The sequence below is a fragment of the Oryctolagus cuniculus genome, chromosome 17, assembly GCF_964237555.1.
Source record: "Oryctolagus cuniculus chromosome 17, mOryCun1.1, whole genome shotgun sequence".
Classification (NCBI taxonomy): Eukaryota; Metazoa; Chordata; class Mammalia; order Lagomorpha; family Leporidae; genus Oryctolagus; species Oryctolagus cuniculus.
Window position 1 is genome coordinate 14,759,409 of NC_091448.1, and position 18,742 is coordinate 14,778,150.

Here is an 18,742-nt window from a genome sequence, read left to right on the forward strand (position 1 = left end):
GAAGGAGACTGGAGCACGGATCCACAGCTCCTATCCCTGCATTGGGTGAGGCTGGCATCTTTGGGACCTTAACTCTCCTGCACTTTGGGGAAGCACTAGCAGACACACAAATGGTTCCCACAGCATAGAAGAAGACACAGAGTCAGAAAGGCCAAGAAAAAACATGGAATAAGCTTGAGGTGGGAAGCTAGGAGCAGAAGGTGAGTTTGAGCTTGCACAAAGCAGTGCACTACAGAGATTAAGTCGGCGCAGTACAGAGGGGCCGGCAGTAACGGGTGTCTGCAGGCTTCTCTTCTGTGGGTAACCAGCCTTGCATGCCTGAGATGACTCTGACTCAGAAGTGGCATCTTAATATTTTACACACCATTGGGGTATCTGAGGCACTGGCATTTTTTCTTACAATGGTGTCATTTCTATTCATGAATGAGACGATACTTATCTCATGTGGTTGTTAGATCTCATCAGCCCCCTGGGATGTAGGATGAGGTAGAGGGTGTTACTGCATTCTCAGAGATTTTATTAAGTGACAATTATTCTTATGTAAAGTTTAGCAAAATCATCACGACCTGATATTTTCTGTTGGGAAGATTTTTTTAAAAGATTTATTTTATTTATTTGAAAGATATACAGAGAGAGGGAGGTAGAGACAGAGAGAGAGGTCTTCCATCCGCTGGTTCACTCCCCAGATGGCTGCAACAGCTGGAGCTCTGCCGATCCGAAGCCTGGAGCCGGGAGCTTCTTCCGGGTCTCCCACGTGGGTGCAGGGGCTCAAGGATTTCTACTGCTATCCCAGGTCATAGCAGAGAGCTGGATTGGAAGAGGAGCAGCCGGGACTGGAACTGGCGCCCATATGGGATGCCGGCGCTTCAGGCCAGGGCTTTAACCCACTGTGCCACAGCACTGGCTGCTGTAGGAAGATTTTAAATTACTGATTCCATTTAGAGAACCATTTAGGCTTTTTATTTCTGCAGTTTGATAGGTTATATATATATATATATGTACATATATATATATATTTTTTTTTTTTTTTGACAGAGTGGACAGTGAGAGAGACAGAGAGAAAGTTCTTCCTTTTGCTGTTGGTTCACCCTCTAATGGCTGCCGTGGCTAGCGCATCGCACTGATCCGAAACCAGGAGCCAGGTGCTTCTCCTGGTCTCCCATGGGGTGCAGGGCCCAAGCACTTGGGCCATCCTCCACTGCACTCCCAGGCCATAGCAGAGAGCTGGCCTGGAAGAGGGGCAACCAGGACAGAATCCAGTGCCCCGACCAGGACTAGAACACAGAGTGCCGGCGCCACAGGCAGAGGATTAGCCTATTGAGCCACGGCACCAGCCAATAGGTTATATTTTTCTAAGATAGGGTCTACATTGTTTCATAGTTTACAGCATAAATGACATTCTTTATTTTCAGTTGTTGTAAAACACACATCAAATATGCAGGTCGGATGCATTGATTCACTCACCTTGTCTGGCCCCCTGAAACTGAAACTCCTTGCGTCTTAAACAACAGCTTCCTGTTTCCCCTCCCCCAGGCCCTGGCAACACCATTCTACTTTCTGTCTATGAATCTGTAGAGTCTGTATCTTGCAGTTACATTCCGATTTTTGCAGGGTTAGATGAGCAAGACAAAGAGGAGACAGACCACAAACTCAACAGCCAGAACATATTTATTCAGAGACAAACTGGAGAGGGACACACTACAGAGAGCAGGTTCTCGTACAGGCTCGGGGCTTCTATAGACAGCATGGACTAAGGCAGAACTCCTAAGACAGCAGTGCTGCTTGGGAGGGTTTGGGCTAACAGCTGAACACAAAAGATAGCCATGTGTCTGTGACAATGTCATTTCACCATCCAGCAGTTTTCATCCCCAATAATGTTTGTGCCTTCTCTTTGCTCATAAATAGATTTCACCAGACTTGCCTTTTGTATTAGTTTTGTTTTGTTTGTTTGTTTTTTTCCCAAAGAACTAACATTGGTTTGAGTGAGTCTCTCTGCTATGTTTTTGTTTTCTGTTTGACTGGTTCCTGCTCTTATCTTTACTCCCTGTTGTGTCATGTTTGGTTTGACTTGATTTACTGCTTGGCCACTTATTTCAGGATTCTCTTCTAACATAAGCATTCAAGGCTGTCAGTATCTCTAAACATGACTTTTGCTGTATCTCACAAATTTAATGTGATATTTTCATTATCACTCAATTTTGAGAATTTATAAGTGTGTGTTTATGGATTGTTTTTTGGTTCTTTAGGGTATGTTTTAAAATTATCAAACATATGGGGATTTTAAAACATCTTTTTAAAGATTGTATGTTCTCTAACTATGGGTACAGACCAAAATTTTTTTTTAATAAACAATCCAATTTTTTTAAAGATTTATTTATTTATTTGAAAGAGTTACACAGAGAGAGGAGAGGCAGAGAGAAAGAGGGAGAGGTCTTCCATCCAATGGTTCACTCCTCAATTGGCTGCAATGGCTGGAGCTGCATCAATCTGAAGCTGGGAGCCAGGAGCTTCTTTTGGGTGTCCCACACAGGTGCAAGGGCCCAAGGACTTGGGCCATCTTCCCAGGCCATAGCAGAGAGTTGGATCAGAAGTGGAGCAGCCGGGTCTCAAACCAGTGCCCATATGGGATGCCGGCACTTCAGGCCAGGGTGTTAACCTGAGGTACCACAGTGCCAGCCCCCAGACCAAGCTTTGTATTTCAGCTCTTCTGTTCATTCCTTGATTTTTTTCTGTGTCATGTTTATAACTGAGATAAACATGTTAATGTCTCCTGTTGGGAGAACATGTTTGGCACAGCAGCAGGGATGCTGTTTGGGATCCCTGCATTTCATATCAGAGTGCCTGTTTTCAGTCCCTACTTCTCCACATTTTTTTTAAGATTGATTTATTTATTTGAAAGTCAGAATTACAGAGAGAAAGGGAGACAGAGAGAGAGAGAGATCTTCCATCTGCTGGTTCACTCTCTAAATGGCTGCCAACATCCAGGACTGGGCCAGGCCAAAGCCAGGAGCCAGAAGCTTCATCTGGGTTTCCCACGTGGGTGCAGGGGTACAAGCACTTGGGTCACTGCTGCTGCTTTCTCAGGCCATAGTAGTGGAGCAGCCTGGCCATTGCTGCCATTCTGGGGAGTGAGCCAGCAGATGGAAGACTTTCTCTTTCTCTGCCTCTCCTTTCTCTGTGTAACTCTGACTTTCAAATAAATAAATAAAAATCTTAAAAAAAAAAAAAAAAAAAAAAGAAGTGGAGCAGCCAGGAATTGAACCCATATAGGATATCGGTGCTGCAGGCAGGAGCTTAACCTGCTATGCCACAGCACCAGCCCCAGCTTCTCCACTTTCTGCTCCATTTTCCTGCTAGTGCACATTCTGGGGAGACAGCAGATGATGGCTCAAGTACTTGGGTCTTTGCCACCCATGTGGGAGACTTGGATTAAGGTCTGGGCTCTTGGCTTCAGCCTGTCCCAGGACTAACTACTGTGGGCATTTGAGAGGAATGTACCAGAGGATGAGATCTCTCTCTCTCTCTCTCTCTCTCTCTCTGCCTTTTAAATATATTTTTTTTAAAAAAAAGCACTTCTTGTGATGGTGATTTTACCTCTATGTATTTCTTTTAAAAAAAAATTATTTTATTTATTTGAAAGAGCTACAGAGAGAGGTAGAGACAGAGAGAGAGAAGTCTTCCATTCTGCTGGTTCACTCCCCAGATGACTGCAATGGCCAGAGCTGAGCTGATCTGAAGCCAGGAGCCAGGAGCTTCTTCCAGGTCTCCCTCATGGGTGCAGGGGCCCAAGGACTTGGGCCATCTTCTACTGCTTTCCCAGGCCATAGCAGAGAGCTAGACCTGAAGAGGAGCAGCCAGGACTCGAACCAGTGCCCATATGTGATGCTGGCACTGAAGACTGGGGCTTTAACCAACTGCACCACAGCGCTGGCGCCATACTTCTATGCATTTATTTCAAGCTAGATACTCACAAGTTTAGAGCTACTGGGGTTGGTGCTGTGGCATAGTAGGTTAAGCCTCCGCCTCAGTGCCAGCATCCCATATAGGTGCCAGTTCTAGTCCTGGCTCCTCTACTTCTGAACAAGCTCCCTGCTAATGTGCCTGGAAAAACAGCAGATGGCCCCTGCACCCATATGAGAGACCCGGAAGAAGCTTCTGGCTTCTGGCTTCGGGTTGGCCCAGTTCTAGCCATTGTGGCCATATGGGGAGTGGATGGAAGATCTCTCTCTCTCTTTCTGCCTCTCCCTCTCTCTCTCTAACTCTGCCTCTCAAATAAATAAATCTTTGGGGAAAAAAAAGTTTAGAGCTACTATAACTTGCTGGTGAATTAACCACTTAATCGAGGCACTCAACTATCACTAATATACATTTCTGTCATAAAAGCCCTCTTTGTCCGATAGGATTATGGCTTTGCAAACTTTCTTTGGTTAGTGTTTGCTTATATCTTTTTCATCCTTGGATTTTCAATCAGTTCCATACCATAATGTATTAGATGTGTCTCTTATAAACTACACAGCTGAGTGTTTGATGTTTTAAAACTCTAACCTGATCATCTTTTTATTTTTTATTTATTTATTTTTTGACAGGCAGAGTGGACAGTGAGAGAGAGAGACAGAGAGAAAGGTCTTCCTTTGCCGTTGGTTCACCCTCCAATGGCCGCCGCGGCCGGCATGCTGCGGCCGGTGCACCGCGCTGATCCGATGGCAGGAGCCAGGTACTTCTCCTGGTCTCCCATGAGGTGCAGGGCCAAGCACTTGGGCCATCCTCCACTGCACTCCCTGGCCACAGCAGAGAGCTGGCCTGGAAGAGAGGCAACCGGACAGAATCCGGCGACCCAACCAGGATTAGAACCTGGTGTGCTGGCGCCGCAAGGCGGAGGATTAGCCTAGTGAGCCGCGGCACCGGCCTAACCTGATAATCTTTATCAATAAACTGTAATTAACTCCTTTCATCTTTGTTGTGAGCATTCAATTTGGACTTCTTTTTTTTTTTTAAAGATTTATTTATTTACTTGAGAGGCATAGTTACAGAGAGAGAGAGAGAGAGAGAGAGAGAGAGAGAGAGAGAGGTCTTCCATCCTCTAGCTCACTCCCCAAACAGCTGCAATGGCCAGAGATAGGCCTATCCAAAGCCAGGAACCAGAGGCTTCTTCCAGCTCTCCCATGCAGGTGCAGGAGTCCAAACACTTGGGCCATCTCCTGTTGCTTTCCCAGGATATCAGCAGGGAGCTAGATCAGAAGTGGAACAGCCAGGGCTCGAACCAGCACCCCTATGGAATGCTTAACCTACTACGCCATAGTGCCAATCCCCAATTTGGACTTCTTAGTACCATCTTATTAAAGATTTACATTACCCTTCTTTTTCTATGCTTTCCTCCTTATTTACTTTTTAAAAAGATTTATTTATTTATTTATTTGAAAGAGTAACACAGAGAGAGAAGGAGAGGCAGAGAGGGAGAAAGTGAGAGAGAGAGAGAGGGAGGGAGGTAGGGAGGGAGGGAGAGAGGTCTTCCATCTGCTGGTTCACTTCCCAGTTGGCTGCAACAGCTGGAGCTGGGCCAACCTGAAGCCAGGAGCCAGGAGTTTCTTCCAGGTCTCCCACACAGGTACAGGGTCCCAAGGACTTGGGCCATCTTCTACTGCTTTCCCAGGCCACAGCAGAGAGCTGGATCAGAAGTGGAGCAGCCAGGTCTTGAACCGGCGCCCATATGGGATGCCATCCCTGTAGGCAGTGGCTTTACCCACTACACCACAGCACCGGCCCCCTCCCCTCCTTATTTACTTTTTTTAACTGATAGAGAGTTGTTTTTATATTATTATTATTTTTTATTTTTTTGACAGGCAGAGTGGACAGTGAGAGAGAGAGACAGAAAGGTCTTCCTTTGTCATTGGTTCACCCTCCAATGGCCGCTGCGGCCGGTGCATCGCGCTGATCCGATGGCAGGAGCCAGGTACTTATCCTGGTCTCCCATGGGGTGCAGGGCCCAAGCACTTGGGCCATCCTCCACTGCACTCCCTGGCCACAGCAGAGAGCTGGCCTGGAAGAGGGGCAACCGGGACAGAATCCGGCGCCCCGTATATTATTTTTTAAAAGATTTTTTTTAATTTGAAAGGCAGAGCTACAAAAGAGATATATCCTCCAACTGCTGCTTCACTACACAAATGTCCACAGCAGAACAGCTGGGGCCAGGCCAGCCAAAGCCAGGCCAGAGCTCCATCCTGGTCTACACAAGTGGCAGTGGCCCAAGTACTTGGACCATTTTCTGCCTCTTTTCCCAGGCACCTTAACTTTTCCCAGGAAAAGTTGGAAGCAGAGCAGCCAAGACTCCAACCAGCACTCCCAACACCTGTCCCTATTTCAAAACATTTTAACCCTTTCTAATGCTTTAGAATTTATATACTTGCTGTATATACTTGTCTTCCTTGAAATTTTACCGTGCTCGTGTAGCATCTATTAACTGACAAATCAAAATGATATGCATATTTATATCTATATGATGTTTTGACATACATAAGAATGACTAACTGGCTAATTAACATATGCATAACCTCGTTGTCATTTGCTTTTGTGGTGTGAAGATTTAAAGCCTGCTGTCTTAGCAGTTCTCAAGTATGCACTACAATGCTGTTAACTGTAGTGACCACGCTGTGCCTTGTGTCTCTAGGACTTACTCCCCTTGTCTGAGATTTTCTGACTTTTGATCAACATCTCCCCTCCCCTGCCCCAGTCCTGGTGACCCCCATTTTACCCTCTACTGCCATGAGTTCCACCTTTGTAGATTCCACATACAAGTGGACCCTGTGGTGCTGAATGGTCAGAATCATCTCTAGCTGCTTAACCCAGCCTACCACCCATCAAGTCCACCCCTCACCCACAGCTAGCCATCCGCCCACCATGGTTCTGATCCCCTTCTAGCTTGGGTTACATGGTTGTCCTCCCCAGCTGCTGCTTGGTGGGCCATGTGCACCTATGTCAGGCCCAAAAAGGGAGGGACATGTTCCTATCAGCTCTGATTCAGGAGGCCCCAGGCCCAGCTCCCACTGCCCAGCCATGAAGCATCGTTGGCCTCTTTTATGTTGTGAGTCCAGTCTCCTGGCCTGGGGCAGATAGGCAGGGACCAGCAGTAGAAGGAAAAGCTATGCTGGGCAGACAAAAGCAATTGGTCCATTTAGGACCTAAGGACAGGACTTCACCCAGCTTTTTTGGGTTGTTCACCAGCGCTAGTCATTGCTTTCATTCACTCACTGATCCATCCACCCACCCCCCACTACCAACCCAGCAGTTAGGCAGCACTGGCTGTGTGCCTGCCAGCGTCCCACACCAGGTGGATGTGGCATGCCCAAGACTCGGCTTCTGCCCTCCTGGTTGACGAGGTGGAAGATGATGTATAAGCTGTTAGACTGCAGCAAAGGGATGGCTGCCTGCCCAGGAGGGGTGGGAGGGATCACGGGAGGAAGCAGTGAGGCAGGAGCTGGGGCCTGTGCATGCTGGGCAGCACCTGTGGGCGGCAGACAGGTCATCTGGACACCTCTGGAGAAGGCACCAGGCCTAGGCCCTGCCGAGTGTGCTCCCGGGTGTTTGGAACTCTCCAAGCATGGATCAGCCACCGTCCGCCACTCCCTTATGGCAGGCAGGCCCTAGAAATTTGCTCTGCCTTCTCCTATCCAGCATTTCCCTCCTGAGGGTTTCTGGGGAGCCCAACCCTGAACCATCCCTCACTTGCTCCCGCCCTGGGTCACCAGACCTGGCCCTCAGCCCCAGTGACTTCACTCTTTACTGGGATATGTGACCTCTCTTTCTGGGCCTCGGTTTCCCCATCTGTGGGATGAGGACAATAACCGTGTGTACTTCACAGAGCTAGGGGAGGAACTACAGCAGTCCCACGTACCTACAGCATTGGTTTCTGCAGCTTTGTGACCTGTAGTCAGCCGAGGTCGAAACATACTAGTCGAGAATTCTAGAAATAAATTTGAAATTGGGTGCCATTCTGAGTAGCATGGTAAACCCTTGTCCATCCTGCTGTGTCCTGCTCAAGACGTGATCATCCATTTGCCCAGTGTCTTCTTGCTGTATATGTTACCTGCCCCATTGCGATTGAGAGACCACAGTCATGTGGATTTCAATACAGTATATTATTACAACTGTGCTAGCTTGTTGTTAGTCGATGGTGTTAATCTCTTACTGTGTCTGATTTAGAAACTGAACTTCATCGTAGGTATGCAGGTATAGGAAAAAACAGTATATATAGGGGTTGGCACTATCAGGCCAACCCCCCAATGTTCTTGTGTGCCCGGATTGCTGGGGACCAATGTGTGATTCATTCCCCGAGGCTCTGAGCCTCATGGTCACCCTGAATCAGCTGTGTAAGGGACAGGTTTAGGTTGAAAATGAAGTGGGTTGTTAAGGGTTACACAGACCTGAGTTGGGCATTTAGCAGGAGAATCTCAAATTCCTGCCCTGGTTTCCTTAGAAAAGCCCAGGCCCCTGCCCCTTTGGCTAGTGGATTGTGTGTCCTGACTTTGGATATTTTCTTCCTGGAGGGGACCCGACATTGTGTCCTGTGGAATTTGAGGGTCCCTGGATCTGCAGCCTGCAGGCCTCATTGTCATCTGTGTACCCACAGCACTCTGCAATCCCATGTGCAAATGTGTTACTCACGCGCATACACATGCTTGCCTTTGTGCGTGCATCCATCACTTGCTGTGTTCCCTGCACAGGGAGCAGGCAGGAGGACTAGGACACGCCCCTGCTTATCAGCTGCTTTCCAGCTTCCTCTGCCTGGATTCTTGGAGGCCCGGAGGCTGGGAGCTGGCTGGTGCGTGTGGCTTCCCAAAGGCTGCTCAGATAATGAGAGGAAATGTGGTCATCAGCTCGCAAAAGGCGGGGATTATAGGCCGTGGCTCCAGACCGCCACTCCCTGACCTGTGCCCTTTGTCTCCCTCCAGGCAGCCCTCGGCCATTCCCTGGGAGCCTGTGGACGCCACCTGAGATGTCTCCTTTTGGTTGCTCGGGCCTGCTTGTGGCCGTCCTCGCCCTGCTCTGCTGCCCAGGTGAGCCGGAGCCCCAGGGTTCCTAACGTGGCACATGTGGCCTGGGGTACAGGCTGCCCCGCTTCTCTGGCTTCAGTGGGGAGGGAGGTCGGGGCCCCACCATTGCTGAGGCTTTGAAAATGGGGCCAGTCCACCATGGATACAGGATGCTGTGCAGGCCTGCTTCCTGTCCCCATGGGCCTTGTGGACACCAAGTGGAACAGACTCCACGGTGCTATTTCTAAGGGAAGACGTGGTCATGGAGGATGAACGGTGGCTGGGTGGGGCCTGGGGAGCTGCAGAGACGCAGGGTTCATGTGAAGAGGAGGGCATGCACCCAGCGGGTCTTTAGAAGGGGCCTGGGGACAGCAGGGGGCAGCAGAGGAACCAGCTTCTGGCTGTGGTCAGAGCAAAAATGAAACCCCTGTCAGTGGGCCAGGGGCCTGAAAAGGAAAACGGCGCCCTTCTCAGACCGCCCGCCGGGCTGTCTTGCTGAGCCCCAAGGGAAAGCCGCACCAGTCTGTTTGCCATGAGGAAGGCAGAGGGGCTCGGGAGAGAAGGCACTTTATCCAAGGCCACAGGGACAGTACATGGCCAATTCTGGATTCAATTCCAGGCTATCTGCCTGCAAAACCCCCTCCCTGTCACTTCCTTACATGTCGCCAGCTGAGGGCTGTGTGGGGACATGCGGGTGGGGGGACCCCAGACACAGGGTGGGATCTAGCACCTTTCTGGTCGTTGCTGGGTGGAGGCGGGCATCAGATACTTCCTACATGTACAAAGCCTGGTCCCGCTCTCTGGAAGCTCCAAAAAGATTAAGGAGCCCCGGTGTGAGTAGGAATCGTTAGTCCACCAGGACAGTTTCCGGAGGTCCACTACTTTTCTGGTCTCCTCACTGTGCCCCCCCCCCCCCCCCGAGAGCCAACCAGCCTGATCTCCTTGCTCCAAACACACAGAGCCCACTCCCAGCCCAGGGTCTTCACACTAGCAGTTCTCTTCCCTCAGGACATTCTACGGGGCTCGCCAGCCCCTTCCTGATGTCACCGTACAGGTGAGGCCTTTGCCAGCCACACTGTCTAGAATGACACCCTCAGCTGCCCCCCACACACACACAACCCACCCTGTCCCACAGGCTGGGCAATCCACTTGTTGTCTGTGGTGGTCTCGTGCACCAGAACGTGTACCCAGGGCGGGGTTGGCTCTGCTTGGCTCACTGCTGCCTCCCCCCAGCACTGCTGGCTCCTCAGAGCCTAGCACCGTGCCTGGTACAAGTGCTCCAAGCGTGCTTAGGGAAGAAAAGGAAGCAAGGAGGGAGGGGTTAAACCCAGAGTCCCAGGAGCTCAGAGTACACAGAGTTCATGTCCATCCTCAGTGAGGTGAGAGAAGATACTCATCTTCATGGAGATGCAAATGAGTACAAGACTGCCCTGGAGCTGATGGGTCTGACCGGCTGGAGGAAGGACTGTCCCGAGGCTGGGAGGTCTCCCCATGAGGCCCTCGGCCTGCCCAGGGAAGGGAGCAGAGGGCATCCAGGGCCCTGCTCAGGTTCCCGACCTTGATCCCGACTGCTCCCCTGGCAGAGAAGTGGGGACGCCCCTGCCCAGTATATCTTGTGTGCCAGGGTCTGGTGAGGAGACGTTCGAAGTGCGCATGTGGCCAGAGAGGCTGGTGGTCGAGCCCAGGGGGTCCTGGGAAGTCAACTGCAGCACTAGCTGCACCCAGCCGGAGATGGGGGGCCTGGAGACCACCCTGACCAAGACCCTGCTGGACTCGCAGCCCCAGTGGAAGCGGTACTTGATCTCCAACGTCTCCGAGGACACGGACCTCCAATGCTACTTTCTTTGTGCCGGGAAGCATCAGTCAAAGCATCTCAGCATCATCGTGTACCGTGAGTGGCTGCGCCACGGGGTCCCTCTCCCCCAGCAGGGCCTGGCTCTGCTGCACATCTCCAGGGTGTGCTCCTCCATGAGCTTCTGGGTGACAAGGAGCAGGGCCGGGCCAATGGCTCGGAATCCACTCCTTACCTTGATTGGGTGCGTCAGGCTCGCCGCTATCTTAGAAGCAGGCCACCCAGCTTTTGAGTCCTGCTCTCAGGAGGGAAATGGAACCAAAGTTCACACAGACTCAAGAGTCGTTTCCCAATGCAGCATTCCTAGTTTCTCCCCGCTGCTCCATCACAGGAGCAACCCACGTGCACGACGAGCACTGGGCCTGCTCCCCAGCGGCCCCTTGGCTGCAGGAAGAGAAGGTCAAGGACTCCCTCCAAGTATCTGTCTTCCCCCAATGGACAGACTGATGGCAAATATGTGCCCAGGAGCCGTAAAAGCCATTCAGAAAGGCCAGGATTCTCCCAACACTCTGGCTCCAAAGCTGTGCTTGGGTCCTCCCCCCTCACCCCCCGCCAACCCCTGTGGTTGAACCCAACAGAAAGGTCTCCGAGACCCCAGATGATCCTGGGGTTGGGGAGGCCGGGAGGTGAGAGGCACTAGTTCAAAGTGTGCTTTCGGGGGCCCTACTTAATAGTGAGGAAACCATGGTGGTCATGAACCTGCTCCTGCAGGAGCCAGGGGGTCTGACTCCAGCCCCCGCCTCCTCTGCAAGGAACCTCGCAGTTCCTGACCTCGTTCCAATGAGCGCTACCTTCTAAGTCTCTCCACTTAATTATCCAGCTGTTTACTTTTCGAAATTTGTATTTCATTTCTGGAAGGGATGGATACAGACCCAATTGTTTACATCTTTCCAGCTGACCATTCGATTCCTGGGCCTTTTATAGACACCTGACTGCCTCCTTCCTGTCTAGTCTAGGAAAACCTCCTCCCAGTATGTCCTTCACCTGAACCGCTTACTTCTGCCTCTCTTCTTACTCCAGCAGGCTAGGCCCCAGTCCAGTCCCTCCTCCGCACACCCATCCAGGGGCCCAGAAGCTGTGGCAATGGCATAGCCCTGGCCAGGTGGGGCCCCTGGGACAGCCACCCGTATCTTGACCAGACCCTCTTCCCTTGTCCCCTGCAGAACCTCCAGAGCAGGTTGTGCTGAAGCTGCAGCCCACGTGGGTGGCCGTGGGCAATTCCTTCACCATTGAGTGCAGGGTGCCTGCTGTGGAGCCCCTGGAGAGCCTCACCCTCATCCTGCTCCATGGCAACAAGACCCTGCACAACCAGACCTTTGAGGGAAGAGCAGCTGTGCCCCAGGAGGCCACGGCCACACTCAGCAGCACAGCTCACCTGGAGGACAGGAAGCACAATTTCTCCTGCCTGGCCCAGCTGGACTTGCGGTCTCGCGGCGGGGGCGTCTTTCACTGGGTCTCAGAGCCCCAGATGCTGGAGATCTATGGTGAGGGGGCCTCAGGACAGTGGGGTTCCATATAGGGCACTTGCTTTCAGCCTCCCGGGGAAACACAAAACCAGAGCCCCTCCTCCCCCCGAGCCAGCATGGGATACAAGCACCCAGGACCCTACACTTAACCTGGAGCATTCCAGAGGCTGGCAGAGCTCGACTTGTTGCTTGGCCATTAGTGAGCTGTGTGACCAAGTCCACCTGCTGTCTCTGGCCTTGGCCTTGCACTTCAATGACAAGGTCCCCAGAGCTCTGCTCTCCTGTGACTCTGGAGAGCCGTGGTACTCCTGGCCTTCAGGGAACGTAGCACAGAGCTCATACAGCTCTGTCCAAGGAGGGGCTTGGCCTACGCCGTGCTGGTCCCAGGGGCTGCTGGTAGGGGGCCTCTCCTAGACTTACCCAGGTCAGGCTGGTCCTAACTAACACTTTGGGAGCAGACACCATGTGTCACTCATCTCTGCAACTCAGACGACTGCAGGATGAATGAGTGGGTGCCAGGTGATGATGGGGGGCCCTCCTGGGGCCCTGGCTCCTGCGCCCAGAGCTCTCCTAAGACCACTGCCCTTCGTCCCCAGAGCCCATGCCGGACAACCAGATGGTCATCATCATCACGGTCGTGTCGGTCCTGCTCTTCTTGTTCGTGACATCCGTCCTGCTCTGCTTTGTCTTTGGTCAGCACTGGCGCCAGAGGCGCACAGGCACCTATGGGGTGCGAGCTGCTTGGAGAAGGCTGCCCCGGGCCTTCCGGGCACAGCCTGCATGAGCAGCGCAAGGCCCTGCTGTGGCACCACTGGAACTCAGGGGCCATCCTCGGGGAGGTGGAAGGACTGTGACCAGCAGCAAAAGACTTGGGGAAACTCCCTTTTCTAACCTGAATACAAACACCTGGACTCAACCCTGTGTCTTCCATGTCTGCTCCTGGGATAACTCAGCAGCTGGGAAGGCAGGCACAGACTGCTGTCCCCAGATGCATCCCTCCGCACCTGCTCCCAGCTCCCAGGGCAGCCCCTGACAGACTGGCCCAGGCCGCAGACACACATGCTATCTGGCCAATTCCTACTTGGGGAGGGTGGAGAAACCCCAAGCCCAGTGGGGCAGAGGGGGCACTGTGTTCCCACGTGGTCTGCAGACCTCAGCCACTTCTAGTGGGAGAAGGACCCGGCTCCGACTCTCCTTTTAGCCAACCAAGACTGCTTCCTGCACTGAGGGGCCCCAAGGGAACTGGCTCAGCTTCAGGGCTCATCCCAGTTCGGCCTTTCCCTCACCCTGGGCCCATCTGTCTCCTGTGGGGGTCCTCAGAGACCCAGGGTAACAGAAGCAGCCCTGACTCCATCCTTGGGCCAAAAGGAGACATCCCGGCCCGAGCTCCTGTCATCCCAGGCTGGGGACTGGGGGAAGGGCCGAAGCTCTGGTGCCCAGGCCTCTCCTGGTCAGGCGGGCAGCAGTGGGCAGAGTTGGGCATCCGTGGTTTCCAGGCCCTGCACGGGGCTCTAGGGAGCTCCTGCAGAACTCAGTGGGGTGGGGGCCTGAGCCAGCAGGAGCAGAGGCCTGGCAGGGGCGGAGAGGTAGGGAGGGCGGCCAGCCATGGGTGCAGTCAGCAGGCGACAAGGGGCAGCAGGACGACACAGGCGAGGCCCTGGGTGTCTCGCTCCTCAGAGTAGGCTCTCAGCATCGTAGTAGTCTGGGGAGACAGCGCGCGAATTGTGACTCCCTCTCGCCTCACTGGACCCCGAGGAGGAAAAGGGGAGGGGCAGGCCCATTGCCCGCAGCAGCAATGGCAGGAGGCCCCCTACCCCACCCCAGGATACATGGCCCTCCTGCCCCGACTACCCACAGGCCCCGGATTTGTGGCCTGCTTCCCACCTGAAGCTGGAGGTACATCTGCGCCCACAGTCCCTGTGGCACTGGGGGGCGGGGGTGGAGGCACGGCTCTCCTGAGATGGCAGAAAAGAAAGACCCCCATCAAAGGCCCAGGGCTGGCCTCTGGGGTTTCCCCCTCCAGCCCCAGAGTGGGAACCTGGCCACACCCAGACCCCTTCCACGCAGCCTCACTTACCCCTCCCTCTTCCTGGAGGCAGGAGGACGGTGCTGAATCCTGGGTGCATCCTGCCAGTGGTGCTGATGTGGCGGAGGGGGCAGGAGAGGGGCTGGCCAGGCTGGCAGGGGGCCCAGAGAGGGCAGTGGGCAGGGCAGGTAGTGGTGGTGGAACACCAGAGGCCTTTGGTCCTGGGCGCCCAGCTCCTCCTCCTCCAGCTCTCCCTGCTGAGCCTCTGGGAAGCCCTGGGGAGTGTGCACACCAGGGAGGGGAGACAGACGGGCTCAGGCTCCTCCCACCGCTCTGTCCTGCTCCCTAAACTACTTTCTCCAGATGGACCTGTGCATCCACAGCAGCGTGAAAGGCGCCAGGAGACATTTGCTCCCTCTTGCAGACAGGAACACAGGGTCAGGGTGGAGCGACTTGCCTGAGGCCACCCAGCCAGTCAGTGGCAGAGCAGGGCCGGGGGGGGGGGGGGGGGGGGACCAGAGGTGACTGCAGCACTGGGGCTGGGAGTCCACCCAGCTGCCCTTGGCCTCACCCGGCCCTGGACCACCTAGGCCCCATCAGTGAGGTGGGCTGCTCATCCCAAGGGCCCCTGAGGGTGTGAGGGGCCCCAGCAGCACCACCTTGAACCCCTGTCTCTTCTGTCCCCCAAGCCTCCTTTCTTCCAGTCTCTCAGGACACCCAGGGTTGGCTCAGCCTTAGAATCTCCCTCACCCCTCCGCCAGGATGGTGGACACATGCCTCAGCTCCTCCAAGGGTCAGCATCCTCCCTGGCTGTCCAGGCAGGCTCCAAGACCACCCGTTCCCCTGCACAGCACCTGACCTCAGCCCACAGCCAGCTGTGCATTTGCATTTTGTGCCACTCATGCCAGTCACAGCCCCGTGCCTCTCTGTTCAGCCAGTCCTGTATCCATCACTTGCCCAGCGAACACCTCAGTAAGCGTCAGGCACAGCCCTGGCACCTACGACCTGCTGGTGCGGGACCCAGGTCCAATGTGCCTGCGCTCCCAGGGCCTCAAGTCCAGCTGGGGTGCCCTGCAGGGAACCTCCTTGAAATCCAATCCCCGGTGGTCTGGATTTGGGGGCAAGGGCGCCCTCTCCTGGGCCCCTGGAGACCGCCACCGGGCCTGGCACACAGCAGGCCCAGGCAGCAAGGTGTGGGCTGGCTTCCTGCTCCTTTTCCTCCAGGGATGACCCCCATGCATCTCACTACCGGGGCCCCAGGTGGGCGGCCTCGCTGGCCACACCGCCACGCACCTGCGGGCCGGGTGAGGCGGGCGCGGAGTCCAGCGCCCCCTCGGCCAGGCGGCAGAGCAGCAGCTGGTGCACCTGCGCGTTCTGCAACAGCAGCAGCTCCAGCAGCCCTGGGCGGGATTCAGCGAGACACCGGGTCTGCGCGCGGTCTCCCCTCCCCGCCACCCTGCGCGACCCCACCAGCCGTGCGCGAGGACTGCGAGAGAATGTGCGGGCCAAGGAGGGCGGGGGAGTGACCGGAGTCTCACCTTCCTTCACGCGGCCCGGCTGCGGCGGCTGCGGCGGGGCGGCCCACGGCGGGGGCTGCACGACGGTCACCCAGGGCTGGGGCGGGCGGGGGGGACTCAGCCGGCGGCGAAGGGGTCGGGTGGACCGCCACCTCCAACCCCCCACCCCGCCGGCGCAAGGTGCCCCAACCCCGCAGGCGCCCGGCTCTGCCTTTCCCGCCCCAGGTCTTTTCCTCTGTCTAGGGTCTCTCCTCACCCCCTCCCCACCATTTCTCCCAGGGTGCAGCCCCTGCACAGGCCGCCCCCAACTCTGCCGTCCCGCCCAGCGCAGCCCTCACCGTCGGGGCAGCACCCGGTGCCGTGGTGCGACCCCAGCTCCCGCCGGCCCCGGAGGCCATGGCCCGCAGTGCTGGGTCGGGTTACCCCGGCTACACTGGCGACGCCTAGTGCTCCTGCCACGCAGGCGCGGTGCCTGTCCTGGCCCCTGGTGCCCCAGGCATGGGTCCAGGTCGTACTCCAACCCTCCTCTCCTCCCGGGCCGCCGGGTCCCCAATGTCCGTCTCTACCCATGGGGCGGGGCTCCCCGGGCATCTGGCGCACACCTGCCTGCACCTGTGGCCCCTGCTCGTCCCCAGCGGGGCCCGCGTTTGCTGAGTGAATGACCGATTGGCTAGAGAGGTTTGGTTTCTGAGTCGTGGAGCCTGACCTCAGCCCGTGGGCTCAGCGCGAGTGGAGAATGTGTAGGTGAGGGGGGCCCGGGACCCGCTCCTTGCCGAGAGGCGTCCACGGGCAGAGTGGTTTCTGGGGAGACCGAGGGAGGAAACACCAGCCCATCTCCCCAGGAGTCTGGGGCCAGGAGCTCGGCGGCTCCTCGTGCCCCACTGCGGCCCTGGGCTCCCTGGTTCCCGGCCGCGGTCACTGCTGCTCCGAGGCCGGAGGCTGGGGGTTCAGCCGCAGCACCCTCAGCGCCGGCCCTCGGACTGGAAAGTTCCCGAAGCCGGCATTCTTCTGGGCGGAAGCTCGCCAGCTCGGCATTGCTTAGGAACAGGTGAGCGGGAGATCCGTTTCCGCAGCTGTGGCAGTCCTAAGATAGGCCCTGAGCAGCAGGCAGGGAGAATCCGGACAGGAAGCTGGGATTAGCACCCCGAGTCGCCCGCCCCCACCCCCTCTCTGGTCAACTCCGCTTCCTGGCATCCTGGACCAGAAAGCCCTCTCCTAGCTCCTCAGGGCTCCTTCCACCCTGGCTGCAGGGCAGGGCCTGTGGCGGGCATGAGCCGTCCCCGGGCGCCGGGGCTTAGCCTTGGACAGCGTGGGCAAGCTGAGATGCGGGCCTGTGTCGCAGGCAGGCCCGCGGTGAGTGGCACAGAGAAGTGTGTCTCTCTGGGTGCACCCTCAGTCCAGATAGCAAGAGGAAGGAGACCAACTAGTGTGCATTGTGCTTCCCCACCCAGCGCCCCCAACAAACCTCTGCCAGGGAAGAGCCCGCGTGGAAGCTGCCCCGCTCATCCATGGGGACACAGAGGGATCCTCCCTGGGTCCAGCATTGTGGGAAAGTGAAAACAACTGGAGCACAAAAATGCTAGTCAGGCCAAGTCCCTGATGGGTGAGACTTGTAATAAGCACTGATGAAAACGAGAGGACATGGCTGGCGCTGTGGCTCACTAGGCTAATCCTCTGCCTGCGGCGCCGGCACTCCGGTTTCTGTCCCGGTCGGGGCACCGGATTCTGTCCCGGTTGCCCCTCTTCCAGTCCAGCTCTCTGCTGTGGCCCGGGAGTGCAGTGGAGGATGGCCCAAGTGCTTGGGCCCTGCACCCACATGGGAGACCAGGAGAAGCACCTGGCTCCTGCCTTCAGATCGGTGCAGCGCGTTGGCTGCCGTGCACTGGCTATAGCAGCCATTTGGGGGGTGAACCAATAGAAGGAAGACCTTTCTCTCTCTCTCTCTCTCACTGTCTAACTCCACCTGTCAGAAAAAAGAGAGAGAGAGAGAGGACCCCAGCGCTGAGGGGCGGCGTTCCTAGGAAGGTGGCCCTTGGAGTGAGCCAAGCAACTTGAGACGGAGGATGGAGTGGACAGTAGGGACACGGCTGAGTTCAGGTCACAGGCGCAGGAACAGACAGGACCTGAGATGATCCAGCGCGTGCACCTGCCTGGCTGTGGGAGAGGAGCTGACACGGGCCAGACCTGGACGCTAAGTCATGATATGAGGGCGGTGCTGTGTGGCCCGTGAAGCGCCGCGGGAGGGTTTCAAGCAAGAGAGAAATAAGGGTGAAGTTCACCGCCCTGGGTAGGAAGATCCACTTGTTTCCCACATCTTTGTTACTGGTGGGTCTGTATTCTTCCAGTGGAGTACTGTTCAGCCATTGCCGACTTGGTATGGAATGTCTCACCGATGTGGAATGATATCGCAGGGAGTTGAGCAGGAAGCACACTAAGATCTCATTTTTTGCTTTTTTACTTAAAAGCGTATGTATGGATGTGTGTATGTGTATGAGGTACTGCTACAAGGGCATGGAGGGGTGGGCGTGGTGGCTCAGCAGGTTAAGCCTGGGCTTGGATCCACACGCTTCACAGTGGGATTGCCTGCTTGGAGGCCCCTCCTCTGCACTTCAGATCCAGCTGCCTGCTGGTGCGCCTGAGAGGCAGCAGTACAGCCCAAGTATTGGGTCCCTGCCACCCACATGGGAGACCTGTGTGCAGTCCCTGGCTCCTGGCTTCAGCCTGCTCCAGTCCCAGCTGTTACAAGCATTTGAGGGGTGAACCTACAGATGGAAGATCTCCTTCTCTCTTTAAAAAAAAAAAAAAAGTTGATGGAAAATGGAATGGAAAAGTAAGTTTATTTTGGTGTACATCCA

The 18,742-nt window shown here is 55.3% G+C and overlaps 2 protein-coding genes across 11 annotated transcripts in view; one reads left to right on the forward strand and one right to left on the reverse strand.

Annotated features, from left to right (window-relative positions):
• Positions 1 to 13,260, forward strand: part of ICAM2 (intercellular adhesion molecule 2) — a 30,225-nt gene extending 16,965 nt beyond the window's left edge. For 5 of the 7 annotated variants that reach the window (XM_008271705.4, XM_070060482.1, XM_070060483.1 and 2 more), the window contains 4 exons: positions 8,946 to 9,050; positions 10,651 to 10,917; positions 12,042 to 12,362; positions 12,941 to 13,260. In XM_008271705.4, the coding sequence (XP_008269927.1) occupies positions 8,990 to 9,050; positions 10,651 to 10,917; positions 12,042 to 12,362; positions 12,941 to 13,128 (837 nt within the window). In that variant the 5' untranslated portion in view covers positions 8,946 to 8,989 and the 3' untranslated portion in view covers positions 13,129 to 13,260. Of the gene's footprint in view, positions 1 to 8,785; positions 8,816 to 8,945; positions 9,051 to 10,650; positions 10,918 to 12,041; positions 12,363 to 12,940 lie in introns of those variants that run through there. The other 2 variants (XM_070060484.1, XM_051825833.1) reach the window with 2 other exon arrangements.
• Positions 573 to 16,320, reverse strand: LOC100357092 (proline-rich protein 29). Of its 4 annotated transcripts, XM_070060489.1 has the most exons (6): positions 16,226 to 16,320; positions 15,909 to 15,984; positions 15,664 to 15,770; positions 14,422 to 14,645; positions 14,229 to 14,299; positions 11,685 to 14,046 (listed from the first exon to the last, which is right to left on the reverse strand). In XM_070060489.1, the coding sequence occupies exons 1-6, from the start codon at positions 16,283 to 16,285 to the stop codon at positions 14,018 to 14,020; spliced, it is 567 nt and encodes a 188-aa protein (XP_069916590.1). In that variant the 5' UTR covers positions 16,286 to 16,320; the 3' UTR covers positions 11,685 to 14,017. The 4 variants fall into 4 exon arrangements, with proteins under 4 accessions (XP_069916588.1, XP_069916590.1, XP_069916587.1 ...); XM_070060486.1 differs by having other exon boundaries at positions 15,664 to 15,984; XM_070060487.1 differs by lacking the exons at positions 11,685 to 14,046; positions 14,229 to 14,299 and adding an exon at positions 573 to 907 and having other exon boundaries at positions 15,664 to 15,984.
• Between the last annotated feature and the right edge of the window lie 2,422 nt (positions 16,321 to 18,742).

What these genes read in the sequence shown, in the direction of transcription:
- LOC100357092 (XM_070060486.1), bottom strand. Translation starts at nt 16,285, where the DNA reads ATGGCCTCCGGGGCCGGCGGGAGCTGGGGTCGCACCACGGCACCGGGT. An exon ending in CCGCCTCACCCGGCCCGCAG is followed by an intron (nt 14,646 to 15,663) that starts GTGCGTGGCGGT and finishes CACACTCCCCAG; the next exon opens with GGCTTCCCAGAGGCTCAGCA. An exon ending in GCCTCCAGGAAGAGGGAGGG is followed by an intron (nt 14,300 to 14,421) that starts GTAAGTGAGGCT and finishes CTGCCATCTCAG; the next exon opens with GAGAGCCGTGCCTCCACCCC.